The following is a 14,462-nucleotide window of genomic DNA, read 5'->3' on the forward strand; positions in this document are numbered from 1 at the left end:
GCCCCTCCTCATTCAAGTCCCAGCCACTCCCAGGAGTCCAATGGTGTCATATCACAATCAAGAGTCTTTGTAGCCTCTGCCTTGCTGAATCTAAAACTTGGGAAGTGCCTGATGAGAGAAGCTTGGGATCAAAGGGATATCACTCGTGGGCTAGAGGTTACCAGCAATTTTCTGCTTTGCCTGCCTTTACAAATGGGGATAACAAGCAAGTTAATGTTACCACGGAAACCTCAAATGTCGCTTGATTTTTGTCCAACACCCTTGGTTTCCTATAACTTGTCACCAATGTGTGTTTATCCCTGGTTTTGTACATGAACAACTGATGATAATTGTGATTTCTTCCATATCTAAAGAATCACTGCCTTTGTTTTTGGTGTTGCCTTTGTGCTGTTTTCAGTTCCTGGGTGCACAGTGGTTGCTTGAATTGGCTAATGTGATTAATTCTATTAAATTAATCATTGCTTTCCAGTTCCATTGCATGATTTTTATTTGGAGCTCATTATAATTCTGTGTTTCTTACACAGAAGCCTGTACGTGCTGATCAGGGCATCTGATGACATTTCAAGAACATTTAAATATTTAAAGTTGAATTAAGCTTCAAAGCTGGTGAATCAGTGTTTGATGTGGAAGCACATTTAGGTTTTTCTGCTGCTGTGCTTCCAGGGCTCCTCTTTGGAAAATCAGGGCTTGTTTATTTCTTTTAAAATCGACTAACCCTTGATTTTTAAATTTATCAGCTTTAACATTGGCCTAGTTTTCCAAATTTTCCTCCAGAATCCTCAACAGATTGGAGTGTTGTTGGGTTCATAGTAAAAAACAATAATTGCCAGATATTTGCTCTGAGGTTACTCCATACCTCGGTGGAAAACTGAAATTTAATTTTATTCCAACAAAGCACACAAGTATTGAGTGGATTAGAAGCATTTATTCCTCCTTTGTTTTTCTTTTTTTTTTTTTAAAGAAAAAGCTCAGTCGTAAAATGTGCAGTTTTACGATAGAGGGAGAAGCTAAAACAATTGGAGATTAAAATAAAACCTCTCCCTGATCACTTCAATGTAAATGAACAATTTCCTTCCTGATTTTCTAACAAAGTAGCATTGATTTTGTGGAATTAATCCTGTATTTCCATTTTTCTTGGTGCACATTGCATGGCTCCAAGAGAGGATTTTCCTGGCATCCAAACCACCCAAAAGCTCACAAGTAATTTTGAATGCAGCCCGTGGGAGATCTGGGATTCTCTAAGTCAAATCTAAACTAAGAGCAGCTTTTCCTGTCCCCACCTTAAAAATCCATAACTCTGATGCAGACCTGGAATTACAATTCCAGTTAAATCTTTTATGTTTATGGGCTTTGGCTGCAAGATTTTCCAGCTCTGCTATTTGGAATTAAAAGGGGAGATGTGGATATCAGGGCATGGTGTGGAGGCAGGAGAGGAATTTTCCCATTGCTGTTGGATGGGGAGGGGGCTGTGCCTGGCAGTGCCAATTGAATTTCCCTCTTTTCTTTCCAGGTCTCTGTGGTCAATCAGTTGGACATGCAAGTGATTGTCTCCAATGTTCCTCCCACCCTCGTGGAGCAAAACAAAGACCAACTCATTGGGTAATCAGTTTATTTCATCTCCAAATATCAGACAAATCCCTGGCTTTGGGATTGGGTGGATCAGGGAGTGAGGGAGGTTTTTTATCTGGTCAATACAAGTCCCCAAAAACCACATGTTTGCACTTCTGGCTTCTTTTTGGAACACAATTTTCTCTACTTGCTGTCATGGAATTAGCTAATATGGGATAGAAAATGCTGTGGCAAATAGTCTATAACCAATCTTTGTCCTTTTTTTTGTCATGTCAATCAGTGATGAGTGGCACTTCCCACAGGTCTGGTCCATCCTGCTTGTTGTGCATAGAATTTGAAATACTTTGGGCTTGGTGGTCCAATCAGTCATTGAAAAAGTCTCTTAAGTGCCTCATGTCTTCACTGGGCTAGGAAAAATTCCTGATGGATTTGCTCCTGGAGATTTGGGACATGTTCCCCTTTTCTCCCTCTGTTTTGGGCCAGGTATGCGTTGGCTCTGAGAGATTTGAACATCAGAACCACCAACGAAGTTGTTCAGGCTGAACTCATGGGGACTGCACTTCCTGGAACCAGGAATAACTTCCTGAAGGGAGGGATTGCCTACAAACAGGAATAATTTCCTAAAATTTTCCTAAAATAATTGCCTAAAATTTGCCTACAAATAGGAATTATTTCCTAGAACCAGGAAAAACTTCCTGAAAGGAAGGATTACCTAGAAATACGAATATCTTCCTGAAGGAAGGTATTGCCTATAAATAGGAATAATTTCCTAAAAGGAGGGATTGCCTAGAAACAGGAATCATTTCCTTAAAGGAGGGATTGCCTAGAACCAGGAATAACTGCCTAAAATGAGGTATTGCCTATAAATAGGAATAACTTCCTAAAAGGAGGCTCTGCTGAGGTGGAGTCAAGCTCTTTTCTCAGGTAACAAGTGACAGAAGGAGAGGAAACAGCCTCAGGCTGCACCAGGGGAGGTTTAGATTGGGTTTTAGGGAGAATTCTGTCATGGACAGGGTGGTTTCAGCATTGGAAGAGGCTGTCCAGGCAAGTGTTGAGTCCCCATGCCTGGAAGTGTTCAAAGCCAAGTGGAATTGGCACATGAGGACGTGGCTTAGTGGTGGGCAGGGTGGTGGTGGTTGATGGTTGGACTTGGTGGCCTTGGAGGTCACTTCTAACCCAAACCTTTCTGTGATTCTGTATTTCACAGTGAACAAAGCTTTGGAATGAGTACAAAGTTTTTGAAAAATCAGGTTTTGAGTTCTCCAGATCATCTTGGGAAGTCTTTACCTTCACAAGCACCATGGGCAGATCAGTGTAGCTGGAGAATTTCTCTTCTAAGAATACGTTTTTAAGGACAGCCTTTGCCAGAAGAATTACATCAACTTGTTTTCAAATAGGCCCATTCATTCCTGAAAATATTTGTAGAGAGCAAATATCTCCAAAATAATTTTCTAGCTGTGTACAAAGGTCTATTTCACTGAGAATTCTATTTATTTCACGGCTTTCTTCAAATTTCTCATGTTTTCCTCCTAAATTTAAAAGATCACCCTCTCCCTGTTTTTATACAGGTTTAATAATTCGTGCAGCCCATAAAAACAAAATAAGAATTTGTGATTTTTTTGTGTGTGCAACCACAGGCAAAGAGAAAACAAATTTTTTGGAATCTCAGACTGAAGTAGTTTTGCCACTTCAAATAATGCAGTAATTTATAAAAATTTAATGTGTAATTAATTAACAGAGAAAAAGACTATAATCAGCCCTGTCTAGGGGGATGTGTCCCTGCCTGTGGCAGGGGAGTTAGAACAAGATGATCCTTAAGGTCCCTTCCCAATATAAACCATTCTGTGAGCTGTGAATTAAATTAGTCACTACACAAGTTGCTCAGCTCTTTCTCCTCTCATTTTGGCAAATATTAATCCCTGAAAATAGAACACTTAGCCAACAGTTGGTGATGGGGAATGTTATGGAGGGGGGTACATGAGTCATTTGTGGAATTACAGTGATTTCTCACAATAAAATAAATAGTGGTTTGAACAACTTTGGAGGGGAACTTATACCAGGTCCTGTCATTTTCACGAGGAGTTATGAGGTATTAAGAATTACATAATTCAGTTTTTCCACACTCAGCACAGCCAGAGATGGGTGGGAGTTAATGGTCCATATAAAAGGAGTGAAGCAGGGAAGAGAAGATTTAAAGCATCAATATTTGGCTTAGGAGTTTTTTGAGGAATACAATGGACTTGTCTTTGCTGACACTTCCAATAGGATCTTTTGCAGTCATTCAGTGTTTTCCTCCAACTGCTTTAATTTCATCAAGCTTTTCATACTCTCATCAATGTCCCATTTGCCTTTTCTCTTGGCCACTTTAATTATGGCTGTGCAGTGAGGCCCTTTTCTGTCTGCTGCAGGATGGGCAGAGAAAATAGGGTGAGGCTTCTTGGAAAATTCAGTGTGTGCTCCTCCCCTTCAGAAAACTTGGTGGAGACAGATGATGGAGTGTTCTTGAGATATGGAAATTTAGGGGAGCGCTTGATTGTTTTCTCAGTCAGTTTTAGGCTCTGAAAAGAACATGGGGCAGTTCCCCAGGTAAAGAAAATCCATGCTGAATCCTCTAACACAATTCAGAAGGGGCCAGGCAGGCTTTTCCCTAAAAATCCAAATGCAGAATCAAGTGCTGATTCTTGGAGTTGTTGCTGAAGGAGTTTTTTGGAATATGAGCCTTCCAACTTAATGGTTTGCATATCTAAAGCTGACTGCCATCATTCTTCAAAGGAACTCTACTTAATGCACAGAAACTGTGCTGCACTTAAAAGAGATGTTATAAAATACTACAGCAGTAAATAGTGCTGTAAATTATAGATCATAATATACAGCACATGTACATTGTGCATCACATAAGATTTTATGTCTAATCATAGTATATGAGACAATAAATTTTATATCTGGGAGCTGGAACACACAGTTCAGGGAAGTGTTTCAGACGTGGATGATTTCCCTGCAGTTGTGTTTTTTCTTCTCCTCAGTCCCTGAACTGGTAAAAAATCAGCTCATCTCAGCTGCAGGGTATAAATCACTCAGTCTTGTTACTTTTCCCACAGGAGAAGTCACATTTCCATGCTCACTGTATGATTTTTGCCAGATAATTACTGAATTAAGTCTAATTACAGCAGACTGCACTGTGTGCCTGTTGGGGTGGTGGCAGTGACCTTGCCCTTGAGCCCTTTCCACAGGTGGCACTTGGTTCCCTGCCCTTTATGAAAGGTTCCTGAGTCACAGGTCCAGCTGTAGCTGCTTTGTCCTTTACCCTTTACTCTCTGACAGGAACATTTTGGGGTCACTTTGCTCCCGTCCCTCCACTCCCCCTCCCCTCTTCTTTTTCTCATCACTTCTTCCCACTGTAATGTTTCATTCCAAATTAAATTGCCAACAGAGAAAAGGAATAGATTGGATAATAACAGAATTGATTGAATTCGATAAAATCTGATTAAATAAATAGATGAGGGAGACATTTATCACCAGCTGGCTGTCTCCTGTTTCATGTCCAGCCGGTCTGGCTTTGCTGGGAAAGTGTGCACACTACTACTGGGTGTAGTGTTCACAGAGCCTGTTCCAGCCTCTCTCCTGAGCAATCAGGATGATTAATACCTGCAGGCCACCTTTATTCAGTTGGGTAATAGAGACCCAAGCTTCTACAAGTCCAGCTTTTCCTTGCTGCTGGCCCTGGCAGCTGGGAAGCCGTGGTTCAGCGAGCTCCCGCTCTCCGTAACTCCCGGCGTTCTTGTGCTAATGGATCTCTCCAAAGCTCTCCAATGCACTGGATAGAGCTGTAAACTCCTGCTTTCTTTCCTCAGGAACTGCTGACAATTGCAGGAAAGGCCCTTTTGTGCTGAGATCTGGAGATTGTCCTCGGGGTCAGAGGGGAGATGTCTCTGGGTATTATTCTTTGAATGAGCGCAATGCTCCTTCTGTGACCAGGACAAATGAGGCTGAAATAAAAATATTGGAGTGTGTGTCGGGGTTTTGGAGGGCAGGATTTTACAGGATGAGCACAAAGAGAAGGAAAGCAACTTCAGCAGTGTGTAAGAAAGCAAATTTCCTTTCTGGTGTGCAAGCCAATCTGCTTGTAGTGGTGCTGGGGTGGCAGTGGGACTTGAATCTTAAAGGCCTTTCCCAGCCTTAATGATTCCTGATTCTCTGCTTTTATAGAATTAGGAGAAGTGGGTATAAAGGCATTGGCTCTGGGTTGTTTTCTAAATACTATTAATAATATTATTATGAAATTTTAAATATGTTATTCTGTCCTAGATGTTATTATGAAGTATTATATATATTATTCTATTCTATGCAGAGGGAATTGTCTCTGCACTGCTCCTTCCTGCTGAACATATGTATGATAGAAAAATAACCTCTGTGAAAGGCTGTTTTATAAAAAAGTGATGTTTTTAGGCTTGGAATAAACCCTAGGCACTACAGGATGAGCAGACCCTTCCCTGAGCTCTATTTATGTTGCAATAAGGAATCTGGGAGCTGGGGCTCCAGTGTATCCCCCAAATCTCTCACCGACTCCACCAGAGGGACTGGAATTGGTCCTTGGCTCTTTGGGGAAGTCCAGTTGAAAATCCAGTGGTTTAATTGTCAATTATTAATCCCACAAAAACTCCACACAGGCAGAATTTGGCTGAAGTGGAGCAGAATTGAGGAGTTAATTAAAGCACTTGAAAAGTCTGCATTGATGCTGATGGTGGGGGCTGGATGCTCTTAGCTCTGCATGGTTGCCAAATTTGTGTTTTCAAATACCTAGAATACAAACTGATCGTTATTATTGCACCAGGTTATTTTTGGGAAATAGAATTTTGGCCAAAAATTATGCAGGATATTGAATCTTCAACACTGCTCACTCCAAGTCTTTGGTAATCTGAGTTCTGAAAGAAAGAATGTCTGGGGGCTTTTGTTTCCCCATTTCTTAAAATATTTTATGTGCTCCAGAAAAACACAATAGGTTTTTTAATTCCTCAAGAATTTCTTGCTGTGGTGCCAGGGTGAACCCCTAAATTTAATCCTGTGTTCTCCAGGATCTTGTCTGCCTGGAAGTGGATACAGCAGCCTCAGGTGTGGATATAAACACATGGACATGGCACTGAGAGCAGGCTGGGAATGTGGTGCCTTTTCCAGTACCTCCAGGGAATGTGCAAGAAGGCTGGAGATGGGATTTTCACAAAAGTGGGAAGTGCCAGGACACAGGGAATGGCTTCCCACTGCCAGAGAGCAGGGATAGATGGGACATTGGGAATATTGGGATATTGGGAATGAATCCTTTCCTGGCAGGGTGGGCAGGCCCTGGCACAGGGTGCCCAGAGCAGCTGGGGCTGCCCCTGCATCCCTGGCAGTGCCCAAGGCCAGGCTGGAGCAGCCTGGGACAGTGGAAGGTGTCCCTGCCCATGGCAGGGGTGGGAATGGATGGAATTTAAGGTCCCTTCCAACCCAAACCATTCTGGGACAGAATTCCCCATCCAAGGGACAGTTCAGCAGACCAACACCCCTGTATTATTTTGCCTTTCCATTTATTTTGCATCTAAAGATGAAAAAAAATCACCTCAGGATTTTCAGGCACCTTTGGGCCTCAGGATCCCTCAATGCCAGAGCAACTCCTTTTGTCCAGTGTCACTGCTGGGAATTGGGAGAGCTGTTTGGAAATGCACTGGGAGGCATTTCCCTCACCACTGAGCACCTTCTGTGGACTTGGAGCAGTGGGAAAGGCTCTTTGCCTCTTCTGCTCCTGCTTCCACCTCTTACACACCACATGGGAGGGTGGGAATGACCCTCGTGGGATTAACAAGTGGCAGACTAATTTTAAATTGAATTCTGTTGATCAGTACAGCAGAGCTGTGGATGCTGTTGTCATGTAAAAGTAGGAATCTGAAAAGAATTGGTTTTTGTGAGTACCACTGCAAGCAAGTGGCCATTTCCAGAGGAGTTCTAAAACATTACAGTGTTTTCAGCATCGTAAGTTCAGCTGAAGGATTTTTCAAACAACTCTAGAGGGAACTGCCCTATTTTTAAGTGAATTCTTTAGCTGCAGCTTTTCAGTCTTCAGTGTGATTTTATTCTCTGTTTTAAACTAAACATGCAATTTGTGTGTTTCAAACAAAACACTGCTGCCATTCTGCTGGACTTTGTGGGGTTTCCTGCAATGTCAGTACAACCAATGGCTGCAATGTACACATTCCTCAGGAAGTGATATCACAGAATCCCAGACTGGTTTGGGTTGGAAGGACCTTAAATCCCATCCCATCCCACCCCTGCCATGGCAGGGCCACCTTCCACTGTCCCAGGCTGCTCCAGCCTGGCCTTGGGCACTGCCAGGGATGCAGGGGCAGCCCCAGCTGCTCTGGGCACCCTGTGCCAGGGCCTGCCCACCCTGCCAGGGAACAATTCCTCATTCCCAATGTCCCATCCAGCCCTGCCCTCTGGCACTGGGAAGCCATTCCCTGTGTCCTGTCCCTCCATCCCTTTCCCAAACATTTTGTTTGTTCTTCAATTTTAATGTTTTAGACAAAGATATTCTCAAAGGCAATGAATTCCAGCAGGATGCCAGGAATTACTGAGGAAAGGGAATCTTGTTACTGATTCTGGCAGAAGTGACCCCACATTATAACTTTCCACCCTGATGGAGCATTTCTGTCTTGGGTGTAATAAGAGTTCTGTACAAGGAAACAGGGACAGGACAAGGGCAAAGGGCCTCAAGCTGGGCCAGGGGAGGCTCAGCTTGGACAGCAGCAGCAATTTCTGCATGCAAAGGGTGCTCAGGCCTTGGCAGGGGCTGCCCAGGGAGCTTTGCAGTGCCCAGCCCTGCAGGTGTATCAGCAAGGGCTGGAGGTGGCACTCAGTGCTCTGGGCTGGGCACAAGGTGGGCACTGGGCTCAGGGTGGATTCTGGCATTCTGTGATCCCATGAAATTCATCTCCTCCTGCAGCAAGAGAAGATGATTAAATGCTAATGATGGAGGCAAGTCCTTTACACATTTGTTCTGCCTGAAACCTTGTGCCAAACACCCTTCTGAGAATGGTTGTGGTTTTGTTTTAGCCATTTACACTCCCATCGTGTTTGGTGGGGTTTTGTAGTAATCTCCATATCCCAGATTGGTCCTGGCAGGTTTTCCCTGGGGGAATTATTGTTGCTGAGGTGTCTGTGACAGGTTCTCACCTTGGCTGCCAGTGCAGAGCATGCCAGCAGCAGAGATAAGCAGAGTTTTCCATATCTGCAAACAACAGGAGAGCTTGTTCAGGGGACACCACTCCACAAGCACCGTGTCAGCCAATCTGTAGCCCTATTTTCTCTGCAGTAATTCCATATATTCACTCCTCAGGTATGACCCGGCTCTGACATACTTGAATTTTTCAAGATCTTATAAAAAAGCTTAAAAGCTTACAATGGGTTTTAAGGGCACACTGAATTTCCACACAAAGAGAAGAGATGTTCCTTGGATAAATGTGAATCAGGAGTCTTAAGAAATCAGGAAATCTTGTGTCAGAAGAAAAAACACAACAGCAAAAATGTAACCTCAGCAACTGCAGAAGGTTTTGTGTTGAACAAGTGACACCTTAAAGTCACTGACGTCCTTTTTTGTGAGAGATGTGTCTTCCTCCACACCCTGGTGCATCCTTGATGGATCAAGCAACACATTCCCCGTAGTTCCCTTGCTTTTGCCTCCCAGCTCAGCTTTTGCTTTTTGATTTTCTGATCATATCAGTCACCCCAGGAAATTCTATATTTTCTTATCTAAGAAAGATAAGAACTTTTACACTTCCAAGTGCTCTGGTTTATTTCTCCCTCCTTTTTTTTGCACAGAACTGATGATATTTGCATTTATGCCTTTGTTTATAAAACTCTCTGTGGGCTTTGAGTGAACCTCTCTTGGTCTCATGTTGGAAATCTCATCAACCATTAGCAAGTCTGGTTGTTGCTGGGTTTGTTTTTTGTTGATATTGTTGTTACCTCTAAATTCTATCAGCCTTTCTTTCTCCTCCTTGTGGAATCCTGCTGCAGTTTATTTGATTTTATTTCCTGTGGTAAAAGTGTCAGCCCAATATTCCAATTTCCTCCTGCCTGTAAAACCTGGTGCCTTTTGGAGCAGCAGGTGTTGCAGCCCCCCACCCCAGAAATGTTGTGTGATATTGGAGGCCTGGATGAAATATCCCACCAAAAATCGCTCAAGTGGTTGTTTCTCTGGGTGAAAATTTATGGAATGCACCCTGTGGAAGGCTGGGATGGAAGTGCTGGAATCATATAACTTAATAAAAGGCTGACAAGGGGATTTTGTGTGAAATATAGGTGGTGATTCCCCTGAGCCATTTAAAACTCAACTGGGGTCGTAAATACAAAGAGCTGGACTTAAGGACACAATTTCTGAGGACCTCTCCAAGCACTGCTGAGCTTTTCTCGAGAGTTCAGCACTTCAGAGGTTATGTGGAGCAGCAATTCCGTTTTAAAAGTGCTCTGAAGGTCAAAATCCTTCTCCCCCTATGGGTTTTTCCTCTCAGTACCTCATTTGGGCTGGGGTCAGCGGTGAGCGGCCCAAATCCATCTCTGCAGCTTTCCAGCTCCCTGTTCCCTTTAGGATTTTGGAACGCTACGTGCAGGACCAGATCCCGGGGGCGACGGTCGTGGTGGAATCCATCGGGGCCCGGAGGTTTGGGGATGGATATTCCGAGGAGGATTACACCAAGTCCGACCTCATGGTCTACGCCATCGACCCACAGACCAACAGAGCCATCATGAGGAACGAACTCTTCAAGTGAGTCTTGGTTTTGTTGATCTCCCTCTGTTTCTATGGATTGTTTGGGAATCTGCTGGTCTGTTAGAAATTGGTTCAGCATAACAGGAGCAGAAAAATCTATTGAAATATCTCTTGCATGAATATCCCCTTGGGAATTTGCCACTTCCTACTTCAGTCCAGTGCCTTGGGCTAAATTGTCCCAGTCCACGTGGTTCAGACATTGTCTCCATGACAGCTTGTAATGGGTTTTCTCCACCCTGTGGAGGAGCTTCCAACTGAAATTCCTGCAAGGAATTTCCTTCCTATGCACACAAAGTCCTGTGTGGTCTTCAGGCTTTGGTGCTGCCGTGTTGACCTTCAGGCTTCCCGTGGTTTCTGTTTGGAGCTTGAGTCCACTTTTCTCCTTTTCTTTTCTTTTCTTTTCTTTTCTTTTCTTTTCTTTTCTTTTCTTTTCTTTTCTTTTCTTTTCTTTTCTCTTCTTTTCTCTTCTTTTCTCTTCTTTTCTCTTCTTTTCTCTTCTTTTCTCTTCTTTTCTCTTCTTTTCTCTTCTTTTCTCTTCTTTTCTTTTCTTTTCTTTTTTCTCTTCTCTTCTCTTCTCTTCTCTTCTCTTCTCTTCTCTTCTCTTTTTCTTTGAAGGGGAAGGGAAGGGAAGGGAAGGGAAGGGAAGGGAAGGGAAGGGAAGGGAAGGGAAGGGAAGGGAAGGGAAGGGAAGGGAAGGGAAGGGAAGGGAAGGGAAGGGAAGGGAAGGGAAGGGAAGGGAAGGGAAGGGAAGGGAAGGGGTGGTTTGCACCTCATGTAAAACACAGACTGGGACATGGGCCACTGCACACCTCCACACAGGATATCAGGCTCTTCAAAATGCAAATCAGGTTCTTCTTCTGAAGAAAAAAAACATCCCTTTTTTGGTTTTGGGGTTTTTTTTTTGTGCATGTTCCACCTTGGTGTTGGTTTTACTCTTGGTGAGAACCCCACCAGGCTCTTCTTGGACTTAGCATGCCCTCAGCAGCCTGGCAGGAAAAGGCTGCAAACCAGAGCAGGGAAATGAGGTTGCTTCTCCTGAGCTCCTGGTGGAGGGTAGGTGAACAGCAGCATAGCAAAGTTCTGCAGATATTCACATTTCGTAGGCTGGGAAAGATCACTGGGATCAGTCTGAGCAAGTTTGGGAACCAAACTAATTCTGCTTGGAACAGAAATGAATTCCCCAAATTAATTCTGCTTGGAACATATCTGTCAGCAAAGCAATTGCACCAGACAATCCAATCAACTACAACTTGGGGGTTGTTGCTGCAGGTTAGTTCCCTGTCAAAAATGAGGCCTTTAGTCTTTTTTTTTTTATTTTATTTTTCCAGGATCAGTTTTATAATAACTTTGAGTGCTAAATTAAAGTATCCATTGGTGCTTTTAATTTCTAGGTCTCACCAAGGTCTAGGCTCCTGTTCACATCATGCTCTGTATTTTTATTCTTGATAAGTTCTGCTCTGGGCTATGTTTTAATTCTTTTAATCACTTGAAGTTTTCTCTGAACTCACTCCAGTCTTCCAGCATCATTTTTCTGAAGTAGAAATATAAAAAAAAAATATTTTATATTTTAAAATTATATTAAATATAATTAATAGCAATAACAGCTTTTGGGGGTGACAACAGAGCCTCCTTCTTTCTCCTTGCATTTGTTTTTAGGTATCCCCATGGACACTGAGTCTTTTCAGGCCTCAGTGATGCTCTGGGTATTTGTGGTCACGTATTGGTCATTCCCAGAATGGAGTCATTGTGATCTTTTCCCAGTTTTATCCAAGGTTCTGGCAGCCTTTTCCTCCTCCCTTTGGAAAACTCTCAATAAATCCCCTACTATCAGGATACGAAAATCAGCTGTTATCTGAACAGGGAGGTAGCTGGCTCTTTGAATTTCAGGAAAAATAAACTTTTCCCTTTGCAGACTCTCATCATGGTCAGAAAAAATGTCCTTCTTCATTTTGGCACCCTCTGAAAATATTGAAGTGTCATTTTAGGGATGTTCAAGTGTCCACTGAAGTACCCAGAGCAGAATAGAGTTAAGATGGCTTAAAAATCAGATTTTCCAACAGGAAGGGAAGGGGGATTCATCTGAGAAACAACTTCATTAAAATGCTCCTTGTGCCTGCACACTCAGCTTTTTAGGGGCTTTTTTTTTATCTTCAAAAGCTTTTAAATATTTAAATCAGCAAAATCCCAGGGAATACTTCCCTGACTTTAGGGTGGGGGTGAGTGGCTGTCAGCTCACTGGAGTAAGAGAGTTTTGCCGCTGGAGTTCCCAAGTTTTCACTGGAAAGTGGGAGAAACTAGGAGATTTGGGATGTCCCCAAATCTACAAAGACTTTAACCTCTTAAAAAGATCAAGGTCTCTCCTGGGAGTTTGATTTCTGAGGGATGGCTCAGGGTTCTTCCTGCCATGGTCAGAGGACACTTTAGCACTGGAAAGGCACAAGTCCCAACCACCCTTCTGCCAGCCAAGAGTCTGCTCTGGATCTGACAGAAAAGGGACCAGGGGGAGAAAAGATCATTTCATAAACTGGATATGATGGGAGAAATGTGAATAAGTCCAAAAGAAACAGAACATCCTGTTTTACTAAAAACTAAATTTTAAAAAAATCCTATTTAATTAGAAATTAAATGTTTTACCTAAACATTTAATTACCAATAAGGAAGATAAATTCCCACCGGTGATTTTCCAAGTGTCCAACAATTCCATGATGGACCAACAGCAGAGAATTAGTGACTTCTGCCAGCTTGGATTTCTATACAGCTCACCAAGTGATTGTGTGCTGGAATATACCTGTGGCTTTTCCAGAATGGGCTTTTTTTGGGAACACCTGCTGTGTTCCTTCTTCTAAAGCAGAGTGGAGGCTCTGATTTAAGAGAATTTCTTGTGAAGCTGTCACTGTTTGAAAACAATTATTTGTGAAGGTCGAATGCGAGGGGAATTGAGGATGAAGTGGAACAGCAGGTGGAGAGCTGCAGGGATGCAGGCAGGAGTCAGGGATCCAAACCCAAAGCACCTGGAGCTGGGAGAAGGGGGTGGACACAGCAGCTCACACTTGGCACCATGAGAAGCAAACCCCACTGAACCAAAGCATGAGGCTCCTGTAATCCATAATATTAATCCCCCAATAATTCCAGGGAAATGTTTGCCTGGAAAACAAAGGCATGATGTAGAAGTCGTGGATGCAGCAGCCAGTGCCAGGGGGTAAAACCCACGTGTCTCTCAAGATATGCAGAATTTTCCCTGTCCTGTACTTTGTAAAACTGATACACAATTGCAGATCTGTATTTTTCCTTCAGATTCTTATGATTGATTACCTGAAGTTTTTATTAATCAGGGACCTCATAAACCAGAGTCATTCAGGTTGGGAAAAACCTCTGAGCTCATCAGCTCCAACACTTAACCCAGCATTTCCAAGCCCACCACTAAACCATGTCCTCACATCCACACATTTATGGAACACCTGCAGGGCTGGGCACTGCAAAGCTCCCTGGGCAGCCCCTGCCAAGGCCTGAGCACCCTTTGCATGCAGAAATTGCTGCTGCTGTCCAAGCTGAGCCTCCCCTGGCCCAGCTTGAGGCCCTTTGCCCTTGTCCTGTCCCTGTTCCCTGGCAGCACAGCCCGGCCCCCCCTGGCTGTCCCCTCCTGGCAGGGAGTTGTGCAGAGCCACAAGGGCCCCCTGAGCCTCCTTTGCTCCAGGCTCAGCCCCTGCCCAGCTCCCTCAGCCATTCCTCCTCTGATTTTTGCTCCAAATCTGTTTGATTACACCCCAAAAATGGGTCTGAATAGCACCTGTGCTTCTACACCTACCTCCTCTAGGGAGCACTATGTCCTCCCTCTTCCACAAACCCTAAAAGACTCTGAAGCCACTCAGATAATTTCCCAGACTGAAACGTTCAGCCTCCTTTCCTATCTTATAAAGGGAAGAGGCTTTGATTTATTGGAGCATAAAAACCAGTTGAATGCAGCAAATTCCTCCTGCATAAATTAAGTGGAAAATGTCCCCTGTTAAAAAGAAAACTGTGTGAAGCTCCTGCAGAACGTGTCAGGTTCCATCACGGAGTAAACGCTCACGGCTGAGTTACGGACCTGTTAAAAAGG

General features: G+C 43.5%; 1 protein-coding gene across 19 annotated transcripts in view; it reads left to right on the forward strand.

The window, feature by feature from the left end:
• PCDH15 (protocadherin related 15) overlaps positions 1–14,462 on the forward strand; it is a 642,855-nt gene that overhangs the window by 600,757 nt on the left and 27,636 nt on the right. For all 19 annotated transcript variants that reach the window (XM_077183412.1, XM_077183413.1, XM_077183407.1 and 16 more), the window contains 2 exons: positions 1,511–1,599; positions 10,187–10,363. In XM_077183412.1, coding sequence (XP_077039527.1) covers positions 1,511–1,599; positions 10,187–10,363 — 266 coding nt within the window. The remainder of the gene's footprint in view (positions 1–1,510; positions 1,600–10,186; positions 10,364–14,462) is intronic.

Source organism: Agelaius phoeniceus, chromosome 9 (genome assembly GCF_051311805.1).
Source record: "Agelaius phoeniceus isolate bAgePho1 chromosome 9, bAgePho1.hap1, whole genome shotgun sequence".
Classification (NCBI taxonomy): Eukaryota; Metazoa; Chordata; class Aves; order Passeriformes; family Icteridae; genus Agelaius; species Agelaius phoeniceus.